This window comes from Lissotriton helveticus, chromosome 2_1 (assembly GCF_964261635.1).
Source record: "Lissotriton helveticus chromosome 2_1, aLisHel1.1, whole genome shotgun sequence".
Lineage (NCBI taxonomy): Eukaryota > Metazoa > Chordata > Amphibia > Caudata > Salamandridae > Lissotriton > Lissotriton helveticus.
The window spans coordinates 1,146,390,427-1,146,413,637 of NC_136059.1; the positions used below are offsets into that span (position 1 = coordinate 1,146,390,427).

General features: G+C 43.9%; 1 protein-coding gene across 3 annotated transcripts in view; it reads right to left on the reverse strand.

Annotated features, from left to right (window-relative positions):
* The window catches only part of RIGI (RNA sensor RIG-I), a 568,474-nt gene that overhangs the window by 248,576 nt on the left and 296,687 nt on the right, over positions 1-23,211 (reverse strand). For all 3 annotated transcript variants that reach the window (XR_013607126.1, XR_013607125.1, XM_078675991.1), the window contains exons 11-13: positions 15,001-15,105; positions 7,704-7,861; positions 5,481-5,616 (exon numbers count right to left, since the gene is read on the reverse strand). Coding sequence is in view for 1 of the 3 variants with exons in the window: in XM_078675991.1 (XP_078532117.1) it covers positions 5,481-5,616; positions 7,704-7,861; positions 15,001-15,105 (399 nt within the window). In the remaining 2 variants the exon portion in view is untranslated. The remainder of the gene's footprint in view (positions 1-5,480; positions 5,617-7,703; positions 7,862-15,000; positions 15,106-23,211) is intronic.

Sequence of the window (23,211 nt, forward strand, 5' to 3'; positions counted from 1 at the left end):
GGTTTTGAGGAACCTTTGGTCACATTGCTTCGTCGGTTACATGCAGTAACAACTGTATCAGTTAGATTTGGCCCTGGGGGTGAGATGACAAAAACAATTGCCTCCACTGAAGGTGTGCGTCAAGGATGCATTTTGGCACCTTTTCTTTTTCTGGTTTATACAAATGGGCTAGAAAAGTTCCTACTAAACCAGGGTTGTGACTTTCCAAAAATAAAAGGTAAAAGTATTCCCATGCTTTCTTATGCAGACGATACTGTCCTAATGACATTAACTGGAAACAGCATGCAAGTATGTCTAGATGCTTTTAATACTTTCATGCTTGATCTTGACTTAAAAGTGAATTTTGATAAATCATTTGTAATGTCTTGTGGCCCCAAAGGGTCAAACATTAGGAAGTTTGTGGTCAATAATCGCATAATTGGAAAAGTGGAAAACTTTAACTACCTTGGTAACTTGTTTAATAGCAAATTAAGTTGGATACCAGTTATGAAGGTTCGAGCCCAGAGTGCGACTCGGGCTATAGAGGGTATTTTTCGTTTCTGTAGCAAACTGGGGCAAAAACATGTTACGCACCTTAAAACCCTCTATACATCAAAATGTATATCGGTGGCCACCTATGGGGCAGGGGTGTGGGGAACTGAAACACCATCTGTGATACAGGTGGTGGAAAATAATTTCATAAAAAGGGTTTTGTCAGTTCCCAAAAGCTGCTCAAACATCTTCTGCCACAAGGAAATTGGAATGGTCAGTGTTTCAGATACGATTCGACTGGCCCCTTTATTGTTATGGGGCAAAATATGGAAATCAGAAAACCTGCAACTTACCAAAGATATTATCATTGATTGCATGGCTCTAGAAAACTCAAAACAGATCCCCTGGTTGTCTTATGTTTGTAACATGTTTAATAAAATTGGATTAGGTTCCTATTATGACAACCCCGAAAAAATAGAGGGAAACCCTAAGGTGGACATAAAGGCAATGTATTGGAAATCACTGAATCCACTACCCACGGACAATGTTAATGTTCATGCTCGTAAGCCCCAACCTCAGTTTTACCTAACATTCACCCTTAATGTGCAATGGCGATTCCTACTAACAAGGTTCAGACTGGACCTCTTGCATTTTTTGCTTGCCTTCCCGAAACAAGGGGGTTGGTGTGAGAGGCTGCCCCCATGTCCATGTAACAACAGGGATAGTCAAAGCACTATACATGTGGTCCTTTTTTGTTCCTTATACCAAGATCCAAGACTTCGGTTTCTTAAACCAATCTTGAAAGGGAGGCAACCCTGTACTTACAAGGAAGGGTACGATTATTTGTCAGCTTTATCCTCCGTAGAAATCTGCTGTGCCATGCTAAATTTTATCAGAGTTTCACTAAAGATCAGGAAGGTCTATGGTTAGCATCACATTGTACATAATATCCTGGTGAAAATCATGTATTATATATCTGTTTTTATTATTATGCCTTTTTAAATTTAGAAAAAATGTGTATTTAAACAAAACTTTTTTGTAATGGTGTATGAAATATTGTATGTTCAGTACTTTTATGATCCATTTTATGAATCGAATAAAGTTTTTTTGAATACGACTGCCAAGTTGGAGGCCAGGAAATATCCGAACAAAGTAGTCCAGAAAGCCACGAAGAGAGCCCGGAACAATGCCAGGGATGCTCTCTTAGATCACATTCCACAGAAAAAGACAGAGGAGCGCTTGATCTGTGATACAACATTCAATATTGCACATTAAAAGGGCAGCAAAATAATCAACAAAAACTGGAGGATTTTGAACAGCGGCCCACTTAACCTACCCAAACCAATGTTTTCACACAAAAGAGGCAGTAATCTAAGGGACTCACTAGTCCACACACGATCACACAAACAAACTGTAGGGAGTAGAAAAACACCAGGGACACTCCCTAGAGTCGTGGGCCACTACCCATGTGGAAGATAGAGTATCTGTCACCTGATTATGAATTGGAGACAGCTTTGTGATCGGAAGAAAACTTCTTGGAACAAAAACAACTTGTTATATAATATCATCTGGTATAGACCTTTTGTTGCACTGTTGGTGGATTAAAAAATAAAAATAAAAAGGACTACTTGCAACCTGCTGAGCCTGGCTGTGCTGCTTTTCCTCTACACCCTGGAGTGAGGGGACCGTTGTAGGAAGAATTCTGGAATATATATATATTTCTCCGGGGTACCGGAACTTGCAGAGTCCACCACGCAGCGAAGAAAGAAGTATGACAGTGAGGATGACATTATGCATCACGTTGGGCCGGTCGGATTTCCTAGACTTGCCCCCGCCAGAAAGGATTCCTGAGCTGCGGTGGTTGAAGCGGTATGGGGACTGGAGGAAGCGCAGCTGCGCACATGTACTTTTGGACATTGAATTTCAAACACAGTCTAAGCAGCAAATTCCCCCTTCCACTCTACTCCTGCGCTACCTTCCATTGCACTGATGTGGCATGCTGGACCTTGTAGGCGCCGAACATCAAGCGGACTACAAGTGGTGTATGCAGTATGAGGTTAACATAGTGGGAGGAGCTGCGGTCTGTTGGTGAGAAGGCAGGACATATCTTCCTCACTCACATTCGTCCACACAAGCACACGCACCTGGCGCTGAAGAGGCGAAGAACGCCGAAATGCATCCGCCATAAGAAGAGAACATTCTCTCTGTGTTTTTGTGCAGCCTAATAAAGCGCTTCCAATCCGTTCCCCAGCTGCGGCCTTACTCGTTCTTTGAAGGAGTGGAGTAGGATATTTCCAGCGCAGTTTCCAGTCATGCGCTTCTAAGGCTCCCGCTTTGTCAAGCGACTCTGTGATTACTGGAACACTGCTTGCAGTTTGGATTTCTCCGGGGTACCGGAACTTGCAGAGTCCACCACGCAGCGAAGAAAGAAGTATGACGGTGAGGATGACATTATGCATCACGTTGGGCCGGTCGGATTTCCTAGACTTGCCCCCGCCAGAAAGGATTCCTGAGCTGCGGTGGTTGAAGCGGTATGGGGACTGGAGGAAGCGCAGCTGCGCACATGTACTTTTGGACATTGAATTTCAAACACAGTCTATGCAGCAAATTCCCCCTTCCACTCTACTCCTGCGCTACCTTCCATTGCACTGATGTGGCATGCTGGACCTTGTAGGCGCCGAACATCAAGCGGACTACAAGTGGTGTATGCAGTATGAGGTTAACATAGTGGGAGGAGCTGCGGTCTGTTGGTGAGAAGGCAGGACATATCTTCCTCACTCACATTCGTCCACACAAGCACACGCACCTGGCGCTGAAGAGGCGAAGAACGCCGAAATGCATCCGCCATAAGAAGAGAACATTCTCTCTGTGTTTTTGTGCAGCCTAATAAAGCGCTTCCAAACCGTTCCCCAGCTGTGGCCTTACTCGTTCTTTGAAGGAGTGGAGTAGGATATATATATATATATATATATATATATATATATATATATTCCAGAATTCTTACAACAACGGCCCCCTCACTTCGTAATCAAATCCACTTGTAAATTACCGGTAAATCAATCTGCATCTGGGTTAACATCACTGAGTTAAAGAGGTTTTAAGCTCAATGTGAAGTCGGTTTGAACAGCACGATTTCAAAGACAGATCATTGTATTTACATGTTTTTGTTTTTTACAATGAGGGCTTTATTCTCCTGAGAGATTGGCGCTGTTAAAATCTGTAACTAGCTGGCGATGTATTCCTCCCATGATGTGCACATTCAGACACAAATTATTACCAGAGCAGGCTGAGGAAGCATTATGTCGAGATTTGCTTGGGTGCAATTCGCAGTTTATTTACAACCTAATGTGCTTTAACGAATAATCATTTGTACCAGCCGCACTCTTCAGATATTCTGTCTGGGTAATGTTTGAATAACTCAATTAGAGCTGCACTCCGTTGAAGGTGAGAAAACATTTCTTTGTTATAAACCAGGGAGCTTCCTTTCCCTAATTATTTCCTTTGTCCGACGCGTTTCGAGTAACTCACTTCATCTTCTTCATGGGTCATAGAGAGCAAGTAGAATAATCACATGCTTAACCAGCAGCCCCTGCATGCTTCTTTAATTAACATCCCTGGGCTCCGGTGTGCCTTTAATTTGATATATATTTCGTATTGCATGCTGGACCCTGTAGTTACCAATCTGCACATGTCCGCCCTCAAGTGGGTTCCAATGCTCACTATCAATGAAAAGGGACAATTCTTGCAGCCCCCATTGAGCCTCTGGAAAAGACTCGGCCTGGTTAGCTTACAGGACCTCCTTCTCGTCTAAAAGGTTTTTAGGCCCCTTACGTAGTTTACATGTTAAATGCAAACTGAAACACGACTCTATGATTGCATTATCCTCTCGTAGGTTGGGTTAACTTTAAATTACCTTCTATAGCACCGGATAAGTGTTCAGTTTAGACGAAGTAGCAAAGAAAAATGCCACTAGAATGCAGTATAAATAGGCGACTGAATGAGTTATTGTTATTCTGTTTATCAAACTACAAAATGCTAATTGTATTGTGCAACTGATAATGTAGAAATCTAAATGTTCATATGGGTTGATGTCCAGCAAGAACAATGATGTATATTGTTGATTAAAATCATTAAAAAAATGTAAATACTGCTATATCTGTAAAACTAACCATCAAAAGACCCTTTCAGAATAACATGAAAAAAGGTGGCTATGGCATTATTTTGAAGCCTTGCTTGAAATCATTGAAGGTAGAATCTACTGTCCAGTGTTAATGAATATATACAATGCAAGTAAATCTGTTGCTCCATTCGGTCTTCAGTGGGGGTGTGATAAAGAGCAGAAACTGATTTTGCTTCTTGGTATATTTCCCTGCATATTGTATGTTGCACATTGAAAGGATGCCATTTTCTCTTTATCATTCTATTGGGCTTGTTATTGTTGAAGCTGGAATATTAGGAACGATAGTACTTAAGTTAACTTTATTTGGAGAGAACGTTTTAAAACTTTAATCTTACAACTGTTGAAGTATTTCCTTTTGTTTGGAAGTCTAAATACATCTCTGTCTAAAGGCTTGGGAGGCAATAACTTGGGAAAGAGATTTGCTAGCCAGGAGGCTCACTATTTATATTTTCTTAAATTCTGAGGGCAAAATGGAAGGCAGAGGAGTCAAAGGTATTTGCAGAAGAGGGTCTCCAGGAAGTGATAAAGGGAAACAACTGTAAGTCCAACGATCACCCCATTATATTCAAAGAGATTTATATTTCGGCAGACAGGATATCCATCACCGTTGTGACAGAGTAACCCGTCCGGCAAGTTCTAAATCAAGCCCTAAAACTGGAAGTTATATATTTATCACACTGATGTCTATGGTCTTTTTGCCTTTCTGGGTTATATTTCTGAAGGTTTGTCTCTTTTTCAGTGGTTACAAAATGTCCAATAAAGGGTTAATACAAACCCCCTATGCAATTGTCATTTTCTAGATCTTACACTGTTGCACTAATGTACTTACCTTCAAAGTTCTCGGTCAGCTTCTTCTCTGTCTCATCATACCCTCCATTCTTCACATTCTTGAAAAATTCTTCCAAGTAATTAAGAGCATCTTTAGTCCGTGCATCCTCGTTGATCATGAGAGCATCGTTGTATTTCTGAAATATAAAAAAAGTCTCGCTTTTATGTCATTTTCGCCATATATATCCTTTCCTTCTCGGCTCATTTCTGTGAGCTTGGGGACAGATACAGCAGTTGGTTTTAATGTCTAATCCTTTTTGCTGCTTGCTTAAATTTGTTTGATGCTGACGGTAAATGGTACTATTACTTTGGCTCTGTGATATGATGCTACAGCATTTGAACTGAAGTGATATCTACATTATGCTAAAACAGATGATGTGATAAATGTGCACTAATCCGATAACTGCACATTTTTACATTTTTGAAGCACTGTAAATTAGACAGTGTGGGGTAAGCTGAAAACAACCTATAAAATCAAAAACAGATTAATTAACCTGGCATTTTATGAGTAACATATTTAGTGTCCCAAGTTAAGATAATGCTATACTGTGAAATAGAAGAAACAAAATAACTTTTTTTCATTCCACAAAAGTCTGGCATAAGACTTAACAATAGTGGCTTGAATTCTTATGTCAGGTATAAACTGCAGGCTGGCTCTGTTGCTATACTCCGATGGGAGCATCCTTTAGGTCTAGAAAGCATTTAAACTGTGCTGAACCACCCTACATAGAGGTTTTCCCTATATAATGCTGTGTTGACTTCACACATTTTGTCTAGGGTGCAAGATCTTGTGTCTGGTGCGGATCTGTACTGTTGTCTACTATTATCAATTACCACACTTCTACTGACCAGTGGCACTCGGCCGTCTCTGTTTGCTTGGTGGTAGAGGACCCACACAATGGACATGAAGCAGCAGACTGCAACCCTGCACCCAGGGGTCCCATGGAGCTCTCCAAACACTGAAGCTGCTTCTAAAGTCATCACCCCACTCAAATTTCCAATATGAGCTAAAACGTATGTAAGGTCTACGTGTTAAAAGATACATTAGAATGTTGGCAAAATGAGAAAAAAAATCATAGATTGCAACTCATTGCAAATCTCAAGTATTTTCAAGCAATTGGTGGCAAATGCCTTTAAATAGATTACTTAAGGGGAGAGACAGTGAGCTTACATTGAAAGTAGAGATGGGGTTAATTGTGTACGTCAGCGAAATCATATCATGTCAACCTATATACTGAGTCATATAGTGGGGAATATATCAAATATATCAAGATTCACTGAAATACAAGGTAGCAATGTCTTTTTTATCCACACATGTTCTCTGTATATATTTAACCTTCTACTGTTAACATTAAGGTAGTAATGCTATTTCCACATGTTCCTACTGCTTCCCTAAGTAAACCATGTTGAATTCTTTCTTTCCGGATGACCTATAATTCAGGTGGGGCAATACATGTTGAATTAGAAATAATGCAGACGATTGCAGGATATCTGGGTGTTAATAAAACAATCAACAACTGAGGTGCCCTGGAATTCACCATTGCAACATGCAGTCTTGATTAAGAAACACATTACATATTATTAAGTAAAATTCTGACACAAACTGATAACCTGTTGAAGGTTTCACTGCAACCCTATATTAGGGAGAACAAAAGGCAATTTGGTATGAGAGGAAACACACATTTCACAGTTCCAGAAATATAGAGCAGAGCATTATGTGCTTTGGTTGCTTCAGAGTCACAATACAATATGAACCTGAGATTGCAGCACTTTCCTAGTCTTTCTTTGGGAAGTAATCCACCCAGCAGCAGTCTCCTACCTCTTCAATTATGACACATTCCTATATTTTTGGGTGTAAGACTCTAGTTTCATGTTAGTCTGTATCATTAATATACTGAGATACTGAAGTAATTTGTGCCAGTGGTTGCAGGTGTGGGCACTGGCACACATTTTTTGGAACATATTTTTATCATCCGACAAACAGGCGAGAGAAGAACAACTGTGAAAAAGGAGAAGGCATGCTAAAAAAAGAACCTATAGGAGTGAATTAAAGAGATGGAAATGATGGGTGGAAGACAGAGGCATGAGCTGGAGTCCAGGACTGGCAGCCAACGCGTACCACAAGCCCACCATTTGGAAGCACGGGCAGCGAGCTCAGAAGAAAAACTTTGCATGCACTTATTAACATTTTTCTACAAATAAGCATTGTGTGTAGGCCAATTACCCGTAAGTGTTCAGTGTAGGTAAAGAGAGTTCTGCATATCAGGCTCTCTTCATCCTTGTCTTCCATCTTCAACAGCCGGCACTTCTTCTGTGTGTCAACAATCCACTGCTCATATTTCTGTGTTCCATATGATCGGTTCTGGATGTTGGACAACGAATCTAGAAAACATGAACTCATATTCCTGGGACTTTTTTTAAGCAAAGCAACAAAAATTAACATTTTCAGAAAAAAAATCAAACACAATTGTGTAGACTTTGGCAACACTTTGCGCCAATTTATGGGCAATTTACCAGTGGTGTGGCGAGGCTGTCATGGGCCATGGTGCAGGCAAAGGAAAATGGCCCACATGACTGCTGTTGGGGGTTGTAAAATTCAGAAGTTATCAAAGTTCAAAGGGTCCCTCAGGGTTCTGGGCCCTGGTGCATGAACCTGCTGCACAAATGGTAGCAACGCCCCTGCAGGTTAATGCATAGTTGTTAATGTACCACCAACTTCTTCGCTTTTATGTTTTTTTTCTTGCAATTGACCTAAAAAGGCACAATGAACTGCTTTATATAGCAGTTTTTTTCATAAGAAAGCAAGAATGAAAGCCTACATTCCCTGTGAAAATGAGTCTTCCACCAAATAACTTTGTATATTGGAACCTTAGAAACACGCGAGGTCATACAAACAATAGAAGTATTTAACGTCAGACACCCAGAAACAATGCCAGAGGAAATACCTGATTCATCACCTCTGAAACAGCACTGGGACTCTTTTAATACTCCGGACATTATGTATACATTATGTGCCAAAAATATTGTGGCCTCTCCATACTAGCAAAGATTATTGTGTTACCTTAAGGCTCTTATTCCACATACAACAGTACATTTCACACACAATTTGCTCACACTCCCGAGCATTTTACACAAATTGGTGTTCTTATAAAAAGAACGCAATACCTGATAAACTGTAGCTGTGGCAATTTATTACTTCAGCACACTTTATTTTCAAAAATAGAAACTCTTTAAAAGCTAAGTACTGTGGAAAAGTAACACATATGGGATATAATTTGGTTCTTGTCTTCTCCCGAAGCATTACCTTTTGTGATTACAAGATGTCTCCTAGCATTAGTAATTGTACTTCTTCAGATCTACCACTGTCAAAGCATGTGCTGACGATGTCCATGTCTTAGGCTTTGAGGCTGATAGCACTGATAGGAACGATCGTTTAATGTGGTTTACATTGTAGGTTTGACTACAGAAAAGGAGGCATATTTACAATATTTTGTCGTAGAGCAGCGCCGCAAGCCTTCTAGCTGCACTGCCCTACGACAAAAGAAAAGGGCTGGAATGCGCCATATCAACACGATACGGTGCATTCCTGTCCTTTCTTCCAGCGCCGGCGAACAAACTGCAGCCAAGCACCAACACAGGCATTGCTTGCATGAGTGTTTCTTTCCTGCACGAAAACAATCATAAGAGGCGTTTTTCCCATTGTGTGTGTGCTGCAGAATGTAGAACACTTGGAAAGAGAAAAAAACGAGGAGAAATATAAACATTTCTCCTTGTTTCGCCTGCTTTCGGAGCACGTTAGTTTTGGTGCTGCCCCAGATTTACACGATATTGTAAATCTGGGCAGAGTCAAAAACCATGGGTGTTGCATGGGAACACCCACAGCAACACTCATGGCATGCCCTTTCCACGCTGAGTAAGACATTGCCTTACTCCATATTTACAAGACCATGAAAAGCCATGGAGGGTGGCTTTGTGTAGCCTTGTAAATATGGGCCTGCACATTGCACCTCTGGAGCGTCACTTGAGTAAAGAGTGCTGCAGGGGCATTATCAATATCCCCCAATGAGAGTAACTCGATTTGTGGCAGCTCAGATGTTCGACACTGAAGAACTCCTTACAGGAGTCGTGAAAAGCATCTTGACTTCAGGAAAGGGTGGGTGTCTGGCAGTGCATGCGCAGGCAACATCCCTTCCATCTTCAAGAAGAAAACTTCGCTTTAGAAGAAACAATTAGAAGAAACCAAACAGCTTCCCTCCCTTCCAAGCTATTTAACTACCCTCAATAGACTGGGACACCAAGGGCCTTATTTATGAAGGCCTTGCGCCACCGGTGCGTCACTTTTAACATAGGAAAAAGTGACGCACCGGCGACGCAAGGCCTTCATAAATAAGGCCCCAAGTCTCCAGACTTTACAAATTACTGCGCCCACAGCAGTCCAATCTCAACAAAGATCTCCGGCAGTTCTGGGAATCATATTCTTCGGTACCAATCACAGACGTGGAATGGTCCAAAACATGGGAATCTACCACAAGACACAAAATAAGCCCTACTCTTTCCCAGGCTAAGTTTTGGCTCCTCCACAAAGCTTTTTTGACTCCGGCACGACTCTTTTCACATAATATTAGAGACAATGTCACCTGCTGGAACTGCAACGAGAAAGAGGGTGACCTCGAACACCTATTACTAAAATGTGTGTGTATTACAACCTTTTGGGACAAAATATTTGCATTCATCGGTAAAGTATTCTACCTCTCCCCCACAAGAGAGCTCTCTACTCTGGTTTTGGGCTTTACTAAGGCTACCTCGCTATCTGAGGATGACAAGGCCCTACTTGATCTTCTGTTCACAGCGGCTGTGAAAATAATCTTGAACAATTGGAAAGACACCCGAAAAGCATCCTTTAAACATTGGCTTAACTGGATCTCCAACTTGAGAGGGGCTGACAATATTTCACTCCAAACAATGTGGTCTTCACTAGACAACTACTTCAGCGTACATAAACCTCCGTGACGCTCCCCTCCACACTCCCTGATCCTAGTGCCCAGAGACAAGTTACACACTGGCTTCTGAACCCACTTCATAATCGACCCACCTATTTCCGAAACTTTTTCCCTGCGAAGGTTGCCGTCTATATACCAACATTCGCCAATTCTGTGTAACTACCATGAGTGCTGTTTATGATTGTTGTGATACTACTTCCAAGCATTGCATAGCTTTAGTTCTTGCCTTAATTTGTTATGATTCTATATAATTCCCAACACCAATGTATTTACTTTCTCTTTTTATTTATTTGATTCTTTTCATCGATTTAATGTACTCACAACCATTCTTTCTGCTCACATCATGGTTACTTATGCTTTGTTTTCCTATTTTTATTTTTGTATAATGCTTTTTATTATGTTTTTTGAATCTCCCAATAAAAAATTGTGAAATAAAAAAAATATTAAAAAAGAAGAAACAATTGTTTTACTTCCTCCTCGAACCACTAGATGGCGGCATAAGCCCTGCTTGCAAAACTATTATATGAGCCGTGCCGCAAAATATTGGAGCACTCGATCTATTTCTAGGCAACCAAACGGCAGCGGAGCTGACCTGATGTATTGCTACCATTTGTTTTTATAGGGTCGGGTTTTGAGTCCATCCAAATGAATATTTCTCAATCACCCCTTACTACTGGCCGTTTTTGGTGTATTATTCCACCTCCTATGGAGTCCTTGCATTGGAATGCATGAGAAGCTATCGTACACCTCAAAAGAACACTGAATCATTTACTCGTTAAATTCGTGATATGAGTGGTGAACTGTATACAGAAAGCAATGGTTTCGGTTTGTTTTTTCACTGCCGAAGACTTTTCTTTAACGTTCTAGTCCAGACTCAAAGTGCAAACCAGACATGTTGGCTTATCGATGCTAGTTTTGTTATAGTCTATCGATGAAATAAATGTAGGCATGGGGTAACAGCGCGTTCTACAGCTCTCTGTGCTGTTACTGTGCAAACAGTACCTACGCTTATTGCGAATGCTAGATTCTATCCTCTTCCTTGAACACCTTTTGCAAAACACTATGGAGCTTATTTACAAGCCCCTTGCGTCGCAGGTACGTCACTTTTGATATGAGAAAAAGTGACGCCCCGGCTGCGCAAGGGGCTTGTAAATAAGACCCTATTGTCTTTTCCTCCATGTTGGTCAAACCCCGAAGTAACCCCAGATGGCAAGGGCGTAATACCACATTTTATGTATGGTTTATGGTCTGATGATCTAAGGCTTTAGAAGAAGTCACCAAGGTCAAATTACAGACGATGTTTACTACCAGAAGCGAGCAGATGTTAAAATAACTATTATGGATCTAACCACAAGGGGACAGAATAATCAAATGAGAGACTAGACATGAATCATCCGCGAAATAAACATACCTTTAACACTATAATGCTCTTTACCAAAAGCGTCACAGTGAATCAGGTGCTATAATGTCCTCCAGCCGGACAACTAAGGGGCATATTATCAAGGGGGTTTATCTCTGCTTTTTTGGCTTTAAAAGCCAAGAAAGCGGAGATAAAATTATCTCCCTATTACCAAGCTGTCGCTAACACCAGTTAGTGACAGCTAATAGGAGATAGCGACCATCTTGGGCCCCGCTTTGCATGTCAGTGATATTTATCACTAATGACATGCAAAGTGGGCGTGCCAAGATGTTAGCGACTGGAAACAGTCGCTAACATCGCTATCTCCTATTACCAACTTTTGGAGATATTCGCGCTAAGCGCGAATATCTCCAAAAGCTAACACCTGCCCTGAGCAGTTCTTCACCATGTTATCCAATGGGAGGTGGATAACATGGCTAAGAGCATTTGCTCGATAATGCATGAATATCGCTGACTTTTCAGCGATATTCATGCATTGCGGCCGTTTTTTATCGCATTTGCGATAAACCTTGCTAATAGCAAGGTTTATCTGCAATAAAAATCGCCAATGTGCGGCGATAATTTTTGTCTCTAAACAAGTTAGAGACAAAAATTATCGCTAGTTGTTGGTAATATGCCCCTAAATTACTCCTATATACTGCTGAATCCCCAAGCAGCCAAGACTTAATCTAGGAGATGGCACTGGGTTTGGTGCTCAGACTCATTAACATTTTACTCAAGGGCCAAACAAAGCTATATATTTTGAAAAGAAAAGCTATTTAAAAGTTGGCAAAGTCTAAACTTTTCCGAATCTGTTAAAATATTTAAAAGCAATCTCAAAACCCACCACCCAACGTGAATTCGGATTCCAACCCACAAAAAGGGAGTTTTCTAGTTTTCAAAATAAGCTTGTCCCAACATAAAAATCACAGTATGCTATTAATGGGCGTCCTGAGGATTTGACGGTCGGTGAAGAGAGTCCTGGGCACAGTTCAAGAGGGACCAGTTATATCTATCACTGGCCCAGATCGTATTGCTCAATAGCAGGAGCTACTATCTGCAGGAAGAGGAGAGCATCAAAGGATAGTTCTTCCGGGTTACTGAACACCAGAGGACGAACTCGCGAATGACTGGGTATGGGTTGGGCATCTCTGGGGCATTCACTGGACCCACCCATTTAAACTGGAAACTGGGAACACTGCGGTTTAGGATCCCAATTTTAAGGATGCCCCTTAAAATCGAGATATATCTCAAACTACAGCTGAATCGTTCAAAGTGTCCCAGGCTGAGACAACCAGTCTCAGACAACTCAGCATCCCAAGTACCTAGAGGGAAACATAAAACCACGTGTCATTCTCAGGCTGCAAATGGGGATACGGCATTGTACACGTTCTAAGGGTGTCCAGGGACACTGCAAGCTTGTTACGAGGGGCAGTCCTTCAATGGGACTTTAGTGAAGCGGATGTCCAGAGTCTGGTAATACCGGGTGCGCAGCACACTCTCATGACTTCATGGCAAACACAGGGGGCATATTTACAAGGCAATGACAGAGCACGGAGGTGCGGCAAATTTTACAGCGCCATGCTCCGCCAGTTCCAAAATGCAGGGATGCTGCATATTTACAACAATACAGTGAACCCCCTGTGCTTTCCCTAGCGCTGGTGCTAAAGATAGAAGCCTAGCGCCAACGCAGACACCCTTGCGCCATAGTACACAGGTGTCATTGTCGCAGGGAATGATTGTTTATATCTAGGAAGGTGTCCCTTCCTGCACATAAACAATCAAAATGACTATATGTTACTTCTATATATGCTGCATTTTGCACTTCACCATTTAATGATTGTGTATGTGCAGGAATTTATACCTTCCTGCACATAAACAATCATTAATGGCATTTTGCTCTTTCTACGTGTGCTGCAGAATACAGCACATATAGAAAAAGCAAAAAAGGAGAGATACAAGTATTTCACCTTGTTGCGCCGTTCTAACGCCTGCTATTGAATGACATTAGGTTTTTGGCGTTGCCTCAGATTAATACATCCTTGTAAATCTGGGGCAGCGTAAAAAAACAATGAGTGTTGTGGTGGACCACCGAAAGCAACACCCATTACACACCCCTTTCACAGAGACAAGGGTGTGAAAGGGTACCATATTTACAAAGCTTCCTTAAACCACAAAATGCGGCCTTAAGCCACAAATGTGGCTTAATGCCAATGTGTAACTATGGTGCAGGGCATTGCGCCACCGGAACGTTCCAGTGGTGCAATCCCCTTGTAAACATGCTCGCCCAGTTCCTTAAATCGCATTGTACTGCTGGAACTTGACCTTCTCTTTCAGGGTCAGCGTGCTTCAGTGCTCTCCAGGGCAATAAAGAACAATCTTCCCAAACGACCAGAGAAGCAAAGCTTCTCCAGTGGTCTAGGCCTGGTCCCACTTATTGGAGGAAAAAACCAATTTCCAACTTCCAAAATCCTAATACTTGTCGCCCAGCCGATAATAAAGAGGTCCAGAGGAAGACAGTTCCTGATGTGGCACTGGTGAGAAGTAAAGGCCATTCAAAGGCTGCATCACACTCAAAATCCACAACCCTGGTCAATCATGGTAAGAGGCCTAAGGTGGCATTCAACACGAGAGGAGGGAAATATAATTTTGGATTCATTCAGTCCTGGTGTCTTGTTTGGTTGTTTTTTCCTTACCACAATGATGTTTTAATATACATAGGGATACCAGATGACTCACTGACGACTAGAACACAATGCTCAACCCCTTTGCTTTTAGTTTAGCTTTGCTTTTAGTTAACAACCCAATGCATTCTGGTAACTGTAGTTATGATTCCATCAACTGAAGCAACCGGACTAAACTATGGGGTTAACATGGTTTGTGAAAGTTAAGCCCAGGCCACTGTATTGCCTCTTAGTTCTCATTGGTTATAATTTGACTTTACAGAAACTGAACAGCTCACCAGGAAGGAAAATATAACTAAACACAGGCAGACAACATAACATGGCCTCCTTATTCAGCTTAGGTCTTTCATATCACTAAGTGTACATTTGTGAAACAAACCACTCCTTTGAAATCATTTTATTAGTCATATAAACAAAAGAAACTCCACGACAGCTTACCTAAAGAGGGGAACACTTTCTTTGCCATTTCTTCTGTTTTAGCCATCATTGAGCAAATTATCTCCGAAAAGCGGTCCTCCTGTCGTTTTCCCACTTCTCGAATGACTAGAAACAAGAAAAAGGAAATGTGAAGACTAAGTGTTGTGCCCATTGTTTATTATCCATCCATTATCACTGGAGACAGACGATAGATGTTGGTTTTTACTATGGTGAAGTTTTAGCTTCAGATCTCTTCTATGGCGAACACAGCCTATTCCACAGAGCAGCCAACATGCAGGTCTGTGTATGTGGGATGCTACATCCATGTCTGTGCTGCAGATCAGGTAAGATGTAGGTCCATTTTCGTGTTTTTGGAAAGAACAAATCCGTAAGAAAGAAAATGTGCATGGGAACAAATTTGCACAGGAAAGAAAATCTGCATGGGAAAGAAAATATGCATGGGAAAGAAAATCTACATATGCATGGGAAAGAAAATCTGCATGGGAAAACCTGATGGGAAAGAAAAACTGCAAGAGAATAAATATGCATGGAAAAGAATATCTGCATGAGAATAAATATGAATGGAAAAGAAAATCTGCAAGAGAAAAAATATACAGGGAAAAAAATCGGCATGGGAATCTGATTTTTCATTTACTGAACAGGAAAAAAACTGTTCAATCACTTCTGCCGCGAATCTCATCGCAATATAATTAAATGTGCTATAATTAGAACCCCCATGCACTGCCGATGCATCACTTTTAATATGAGAAAAAGTGACGTACCTGCGGCGCAAGGGACTTGTAAATAGGACCAAAAATGTGGTTACTTAGAAAAAAGGGCTAGTTTCTACAGTGCATTCCTAATGCCAGGAATGATTCAAAAACGGGGTGGTGATGGACAGAGTATCTGAATTAAGCAGAACACTCCTACCCAGTCAAAAGATCAGGGCTTGATCCATCACTGTTTTTTAGCTCACTGCACCATCCCAGTTCAGAACCTGGCTACATGCAAATTAGTCTGACCCTGGCCCAGTGCATCATGGGAACAGGGCAGATCAAACTACCAAGCCAATTCTTTACTGGAAAGGAAACAAGCTTCCGGGGACCGGTTTCTGGCATTGCAGCCGTCTTCGGCCCAGCTTGCTTGAATCCTGATGGTGCAGTGAGCAAGGGACTCATGTCTGAGCATACCCTTCCACACTTGTGGTGGCTAAAACGATTCAAAAAGGGGGTGGTGATGGACAGAGTATCCGAATTAAGCAGAACACTCCTACCCAGTCAAAAGAGCAGGGCTTGATCCATCACCGTTTTGTCCATCACCACCCCCTTTTTGAAATTAATGCCAGGAATGGTATTTTTTTTTTGGGGGGGGCAACTTTTGAACAAGTTCTGGAAATATCTGGAGTTTTCTTGAAGATGGAAGGAGTTTGAGTGGAGCCATCTGAGAGGTAATTATTTCCTTCAAGAAAACCAGGATGTTTTACTTAGAATGCCCCCTTTTGAAGTACATTATCTAAATATTCATTGCGCCGTTCCTAACCCCCTTTTGTATGTTTTGTATTTTGCACGATCTTTAAACAACACTAGCCTGCGTTGAGAGACAACATTTACTGCTAATGTTTCACAAGTGTTGTGGAATAAGTCCCTGGTGAAAAAAATGCATGTACAGAAGTCCTAAAGTCCTGTAATGTAACATGACTCCAGACTCATGCTTTGAGTAATGTTTGAGACCTAATGTGCTTAAAAACGGACAATTTACCACTACATTTTCCAAACACTCCCCGGGGAAAAAGCTTTAAACCCCTTGCAAGTCAATGTTTAAATCACACCAAGGCTGGGTAGGGCAGCGGTGATGGACACAGTGGAATATATTGTCTGTGGATGGCGTTTGGCAAATGAACGGAAGGAACTAAAGCGTTTGGGGAGCCGTTTGCATGAAATATAGGTTTTATTTGCTCTTTTGTACCCACAATCAATTAATACTTTGATACATAAACCATACAAAGTTATGACCCATTTTTCCGCCCTAATGTGTTTGCAAATGCACCATGTGGCACTACATTTGCCCCCGGCACCCACTGCCCACAGCTGCCAGGCGCCATTACTCGTGACCTTGAAACCGTAGAGGTCAGTTACAAAGCACCATTGCCTTGTTCCACATGCAAATGCTTGGAGCCGATGCAGTTTGGTGTTTCAGGTGAAAAAATGTAAGACATCAGCTGACTGGGACGCTGACAGAGCTGCAGCAAATCAATGCATATGTACCATGTTTAAGCAACCAGCGGAGTCTGCTGCAGCCAACTATAATTTGCACATGATTCCTTTTCCAGCATATAGACAATGCGCCATCAAAACTAAGATACACACCACGCTATGGATTATATGTTTCACCTGTGGTGGTGCCAAATGTAAACAACGTGGTGACTAGTGCCAAGAGGCGGAAGCAGTGACAGACGCTACACTTGATACCACCAACTAATAATAACAATAGGGGGGGAGGAGCTACGCTAGCAACCAAGATGGCCGCGTAAGCTCCCGGCTCCGTCAACCTCCGCCAGCAGCTCGTATATCCTGCTACTCATCCTGAATTCGCACCAGACTCCCGGGTTCATGAAGTATTTCGGCTTCTAAAGGTGTAATCCCGAGGTTTTTATCTTATCGGATGCCGAAGATATGCCGTGTTCCCATTCTCGGCCTAACATCGTGTGGAAGCCGGGGCCTCAATTTCTATCTCATCCGGGCTGGAGTTGATCAACAACGGCCGCTGGACCTGGACTGAGCCCGGTCCCCACGAGTGTCTCGTAACCAGTTTGTTTTCGGATGGTGGCATCGTGAACGGTCTACACCGTGAACACATCAGCGTATCGCGCCGTCTGCCGTATCCGGGGGTCTGACGCCCGGAGACCCCGCTGGCTCCCCGGGGTTGGCGGGCCGGGGCCCTCGCTATCGGCGACGGTGTCGATCTTCCACGACGGAGAGCGCCCACTGTGATCCCTGGATCTGCGTGACCTGCTGCCCCGGAGAAGCCGGCCTCCGGGGTGCGAATCCAGCTCTGCCTCTTCGTGAGAGGGGATGGGGCGGACGGAAGGTACGCCATCGCTGCAGGCTGTTATGGCCGCCATTGAGGCGCTCCATTCACAGTTCGCCGCTGTATTCCGGACACTGAGCGTGCAAGTGGACGGTATCTTGGGACCGGTCTATGATTCTCCGCTTAACTCTCATCTATCTGTGGTACCAGCGGTGCAATGTATGCCTGAGATCGAGGTCCCCGGACATAACCCGAATTTACTGTGCCTTGTCGACTCCCAACTCACAGCCGGCGAGCCCGTTTTTGTCACCAGCGCTCCCTGCTCTATCCTGCTGCCGCCTCATTCAGATATGGAAAGTCTTCTGTGCCGCTACGAGTTCCTCAGTGACTGTTGGAAAGACTTTACATCTCTAGACACTTTCCTTTGCTCGTTTTGTGGAAATCGTGAACTTCTTTCCGACTGCCGATCCTGCAACACCAACGTGAACTTTGACGATTGTTCTGCATTTTCAATTGTGATTGTGGTTCGAGTGGTAAAGACTCTCATCAAGTACCGTACGGGCCAGGGTTGAATTGAGGGCTTGGGTTCGATAAAATAGCTTGATTCAATGCCGGGATTGTACCTATAACGTGACGGGAGTTGGGCGGTGTTTTGCTACACTCCCCTGATTGGTTTGTACATTTGCTATATGTTGGTTTGACTATATTTCGGGGTGATTGCTTCTGGCGGGGGGTACGGGAGACTGAGGGTGTATTTGCCTTTCACGATTCTCCTCCTCCATCTTTTCCCTTCCTTGGGGTTAGTTTAGTGGGCGATAGGCACGCTGCTAGTGGGGTTAGGTCGTAGCCATCTGCAGGGGTGCAGGGTGGGGGGTTGAGGGTGGGGTTTTTTATTTTTCCTTTATTTTGTTCTATGACCTTTCTGTGTCCCTTTTCCCTTCTTCGCAAGAGATGTGGCATATTCTCCTGATCGTTTACTCCTCATATTCGGGTGTCGAGTGTTGGATTCTTGTATTCTGTATTCTGGGTGGGCGGTATCCGATGACGTTCGCTCAAGGCACTCTGTACTGTATTGTTTCATCTCGGTTCTATTTTGATATTGATGTCTCTCAGATGCCTATAACTGATGTGTATTCTCTTATTTGATCTGCCCATTCACTGTTATGATATGTTCCATCGAATGATGCCCGATATGTATATTTCTACTCTTGTGTTATAATTAATAAAAATATATATAAAAAAAATAATAACAATAGGTGTGAGGAAGCATGAGAAGATGAGAATTTGTATTGATTCAAAGTTCGTGACCAGCACAAAAAGATCATAATTCCACAATTTGAAGATGCTGCCTTGGGCATGGATGGTTAACCTTGACGGCGCTTGGGGTGCATTTCCACAACGCGAGTCAGAGTAACAAGCTCTTAGCAATAAAGAATGATTGCGGAAAAGTGCAGGTGATGCTTAGCATAAAAATCGATTCTACTACATAGAAGAAAACTTCCATGGATGTGCCTTAATTCCCACAAAGAATGAAAGTAAATACAAACAGATTTAGAATTCTAAATAAAAGCCATGACCGAATAATGTGACCTCCCAATAACTAATCATTGGGTGTGTTACCAACACCAGACCAATCATGCCACAGGCGTCGGAGGACAGGGAGTCGCTAAAAAAACTTCAGGACAAGATTACACTCTGACTCTGGCTTCCACTGCACGAGCAAGCATGCCAGTAAGAAGTGCAAGATCACAGATGCACCTAGGGTGGAGAACATGAGGACACAACACCCATCATGGTACAGCTAAAATGGCTACAGTCGGGAACTGGGAGTGATGCAAGGCGCCTTTCCACTGAAATAACAGTACCATAAACTTGAAAATGCAATCCTGCAAAGGTGGCCTAAACGAAGACAGTGTTTGAGCTGAATTAGTTAGTGGCAGGGGTGGCTACTCCACAGGGCACAAGTCCTAAAACAAGAAGTGGGCGGACTAACCTAGTTAATCAGCATGCAAGTGGCATCGCAGCATGTGACATCACGGCGCGTGACATCACAGGAACTGGCATCACAAGAAGTGATACCAGATCTTAAGCCCTCACATATATGTTTAGCAGGTGTATTATGAGTACATTTGAGCGCATTTCGAGTATACTTGCAAACCCTCCTGATTTAGGCAGAAGATTCACACTTTTGTACGCTACATATAAAACAATGTTACCTTTTGTCAGCGTTAAGCTTTCTATAGCCATAGTGCTTTAAAAGAAATAGTGATATTTAAATTATTACAATGCCTCCTCAAGGGTAATAAGCGTATATGTTGGACTTGAGTGCAGTGAGGAGGAAGAAAATGACACTGCCTGGACGCCAGTAGATAGTAAAGACCCCACAGATAGGGAGTACCTTGCTGGGTCCAGTGTCAGGAGCAGGGCCCCATCCCGTTCCCTGTCCCAGAGGAGTGGGAAGATAGGAGGGAAGAAAGGGAGCACCAGCTGGCTTTGGAACAGCTCAGGTTAGAGCTGGGTGTGGAGGAGAAAAAGCTAGAAACTGAGAGGGTCTTAGCTCTGGAGAGGATAGAGGAGGCTGAGAGGGCCTTCACCAGAGAGAAATTAGCTCTGGAGGGAAGATTATCCCCTGCGCGCAGTTATAATTTTCTGGATTCCCCAGGGAGGGTGGAGTCCAGTGGTGGCAGCGATATAGACTTCAGTGCAGGAAGTCCCATTCTCAGTTCCCAGAGTATGGTACCCGTTTCCCAAGAAGAGGAGTATAGGTTGAAATTCAGGGACAGTAGGAAACTGTCTCACCAGTCTTGGGAGGACTTTACGGGGACTGACAGGCGGCACTGGTTGAGTGGTTAGAGGTTCCCACGGGACCTGATTTTGACAAACTGTTTGATCTAGTTCTCAAAGAGCAGTTGTTCAGTCGTTGTAGGCCGGAGTTACGCCTGCACCTGTCAAAGTATGGAAAGTTTGATCCTTGGGAGCTTGCTGAGGAAGCAGACCACTGGGAAAGTGCCAGAGATTCTGAAGAGTTATTAGTGAGTGATTCAAAAAGTAGTGGTTCAGGTATCTTCCAGCCCAGCGTGGTGGAAAAGGTTCAGAGTGGCCCAGCTAGGTCCCAGAGTAGCAAGAGGGGTGTAGGGGCTTACGACCTGTCTCAGTGGAGTAGGAGTGAGTGTGTGACCGAGAGTCCCCAGACGCCCGAAGCCCTGTCTCAGAGCCTGGATGGTTTCTTTAGGGAACACAAGGTTGGGGACCCAAGCTGTCCTGTTAGTCCATTTGAAGAGGATCTCCTAGTGTATAGAGGACCTGGAGCGTCTGTAAATAGAGCTCCAGTGGTTCTAGTGTCCGGCAGTGTCACTCCAGTTGGGATGGCACAGGAGTCCGAAGTGAGGAGTGATTGGGAGATGAGTTCCCCAGTGGAAGAACCAGTGGACCAGGGACTAGCCAGTTGGGCTAGATTCCCTTGGGGGGACCCGGGTGACGCCACTTCTGTTCTGGGGGGTTTTCGCGCACTGTCAGATGGACAGGGGACGGGCGATCTGCGCCACACAGACAGTCACACAACATATGAGTCATTTGTTAGCCTCAGGGGGATGGTGTGTAAGTCCCCAGAAGTCCTGGAGTTCCAGGCAAGTCTTCCAACAAAGGTTTTAGACCAGGTTCAGGATCAGCCTGACCTGAAGGGTAGGACGTCTGTAACCAGCGTCCTGACCGGTTCATCTTCCAGGGGTACCACTCCAGTTGGGAGGGTGCAGAACTCTGGAAGGGGGTGCAGAGGGTGGGAGAGCCCGCCTCTGACCCAGGTGCAACCTGAGGGGTTAAACTCTAGGTTGGGAAATTGGTGTTCTAAGGGTGCCTCTCAAAGGAGGAGGAACCCTAGCAGGAGAGGTAGGGGGAGGAGAGCCTCCCCGATGACTCCTGGTCCGTCTAAGGGTGTAAACCCTAGGCTGGAGAACCAGTGGCAGTCTAGCCCTGTCGTAAGGAGAGGAAGAGTGGAGAATGGCTAATATATACCAGGGGTTACTACCTCCCACTCTTTGCATAGGCAAGGACCAGTGGCACCTGGGTGGCCTAGGGCCTGGTCCTGGCCTAGAACAGCTTGGGAGTACCAGTGGGGTAGACCAGTTGTTCCAGACAGTGTTTTTAGAAGGAACCCATGGGTTCACCGTGGCATAGAACAGAAGGGTGTCCCTGCAGTTGCGGGCCCTCGTCCGTGTTCTATAGCCCTAAGCAGGGAAGCCCATCACTGTGGTGATTGGTCTACCCTGCGTTTTGGCTGGAAGGGGGTTGTGTTGGACTTGGCCTTTCTGGCAGGTTCACCCCTAAACATTTTGCCTTTAATTGTGACTTGGTGTTAGTGATTTTTGGCTTCTGCGCACTTTACCACTGTGTCCCAGTGTAAAGTGCGTACGTGTGGTGAGATTGGCCTGCCCTCCCATAGGAATGCATGGGGAATGTATGTGTCCATGGTAGTTCCTGATGTGTGGGGAGTGCAGGCTCGAGTTTGGTATATGCGGACTCGTGTGATTAAATGCTGCGCGCTGATGTGTGCGGCTTTAATGTGCCTAGTGTGGAAGTGCCACGTCTAGAAGTTGGCATGTCTGTGTAGTAAAGGTAAAATTACTGTCAGGCTTGGGATTGGCTGGAGCTGGCTGGTGAGCCTGGCTCCAGTAGTCAGGATGGGTCTGCCCCGGTGGTGCGACTGATGACCCTAGCCTGCCCTCTGAATGGGGAGAGTGGCTGAGCACAACAGAGTGCTTAAAAAAAAAATGATGATATCATTTATTTATTACCATTGTATTTATCAGCAACCCGTCCCGAACTAAGTGTCAGGATGGGGCGGGGCCAGTGCAGCCGCATGGTAGCAGCAGGTAGCTGTGCGCTTTAAAATGCACATGTTTCCTTGGCCAGCCGTCTTGGGACGGCCAGCCAGCCAGACATGACATGCAGCCAGCCAGACATGCACATTTTAAAGTTCTCTAACCTAGCTGTCCTAGACAGCTCGGCTAGAGAAAGTGCAGGCCTCCAGTGCTCTGTGAGTGCTGAGAGAGCCTGCTCTTTCTAATCCTGGTTCTTCCCTCATGCTGTGAGAGAAGCACCACGATTGAGTAGTGCATTTTTCTGAGTCCCGTGCTTCCAGAAGACACCAAAGGGAGGAGGAACTTGCGCTGCCCCCCTCCGCCTTACCACCCTTGGTAAAAGCCAGCC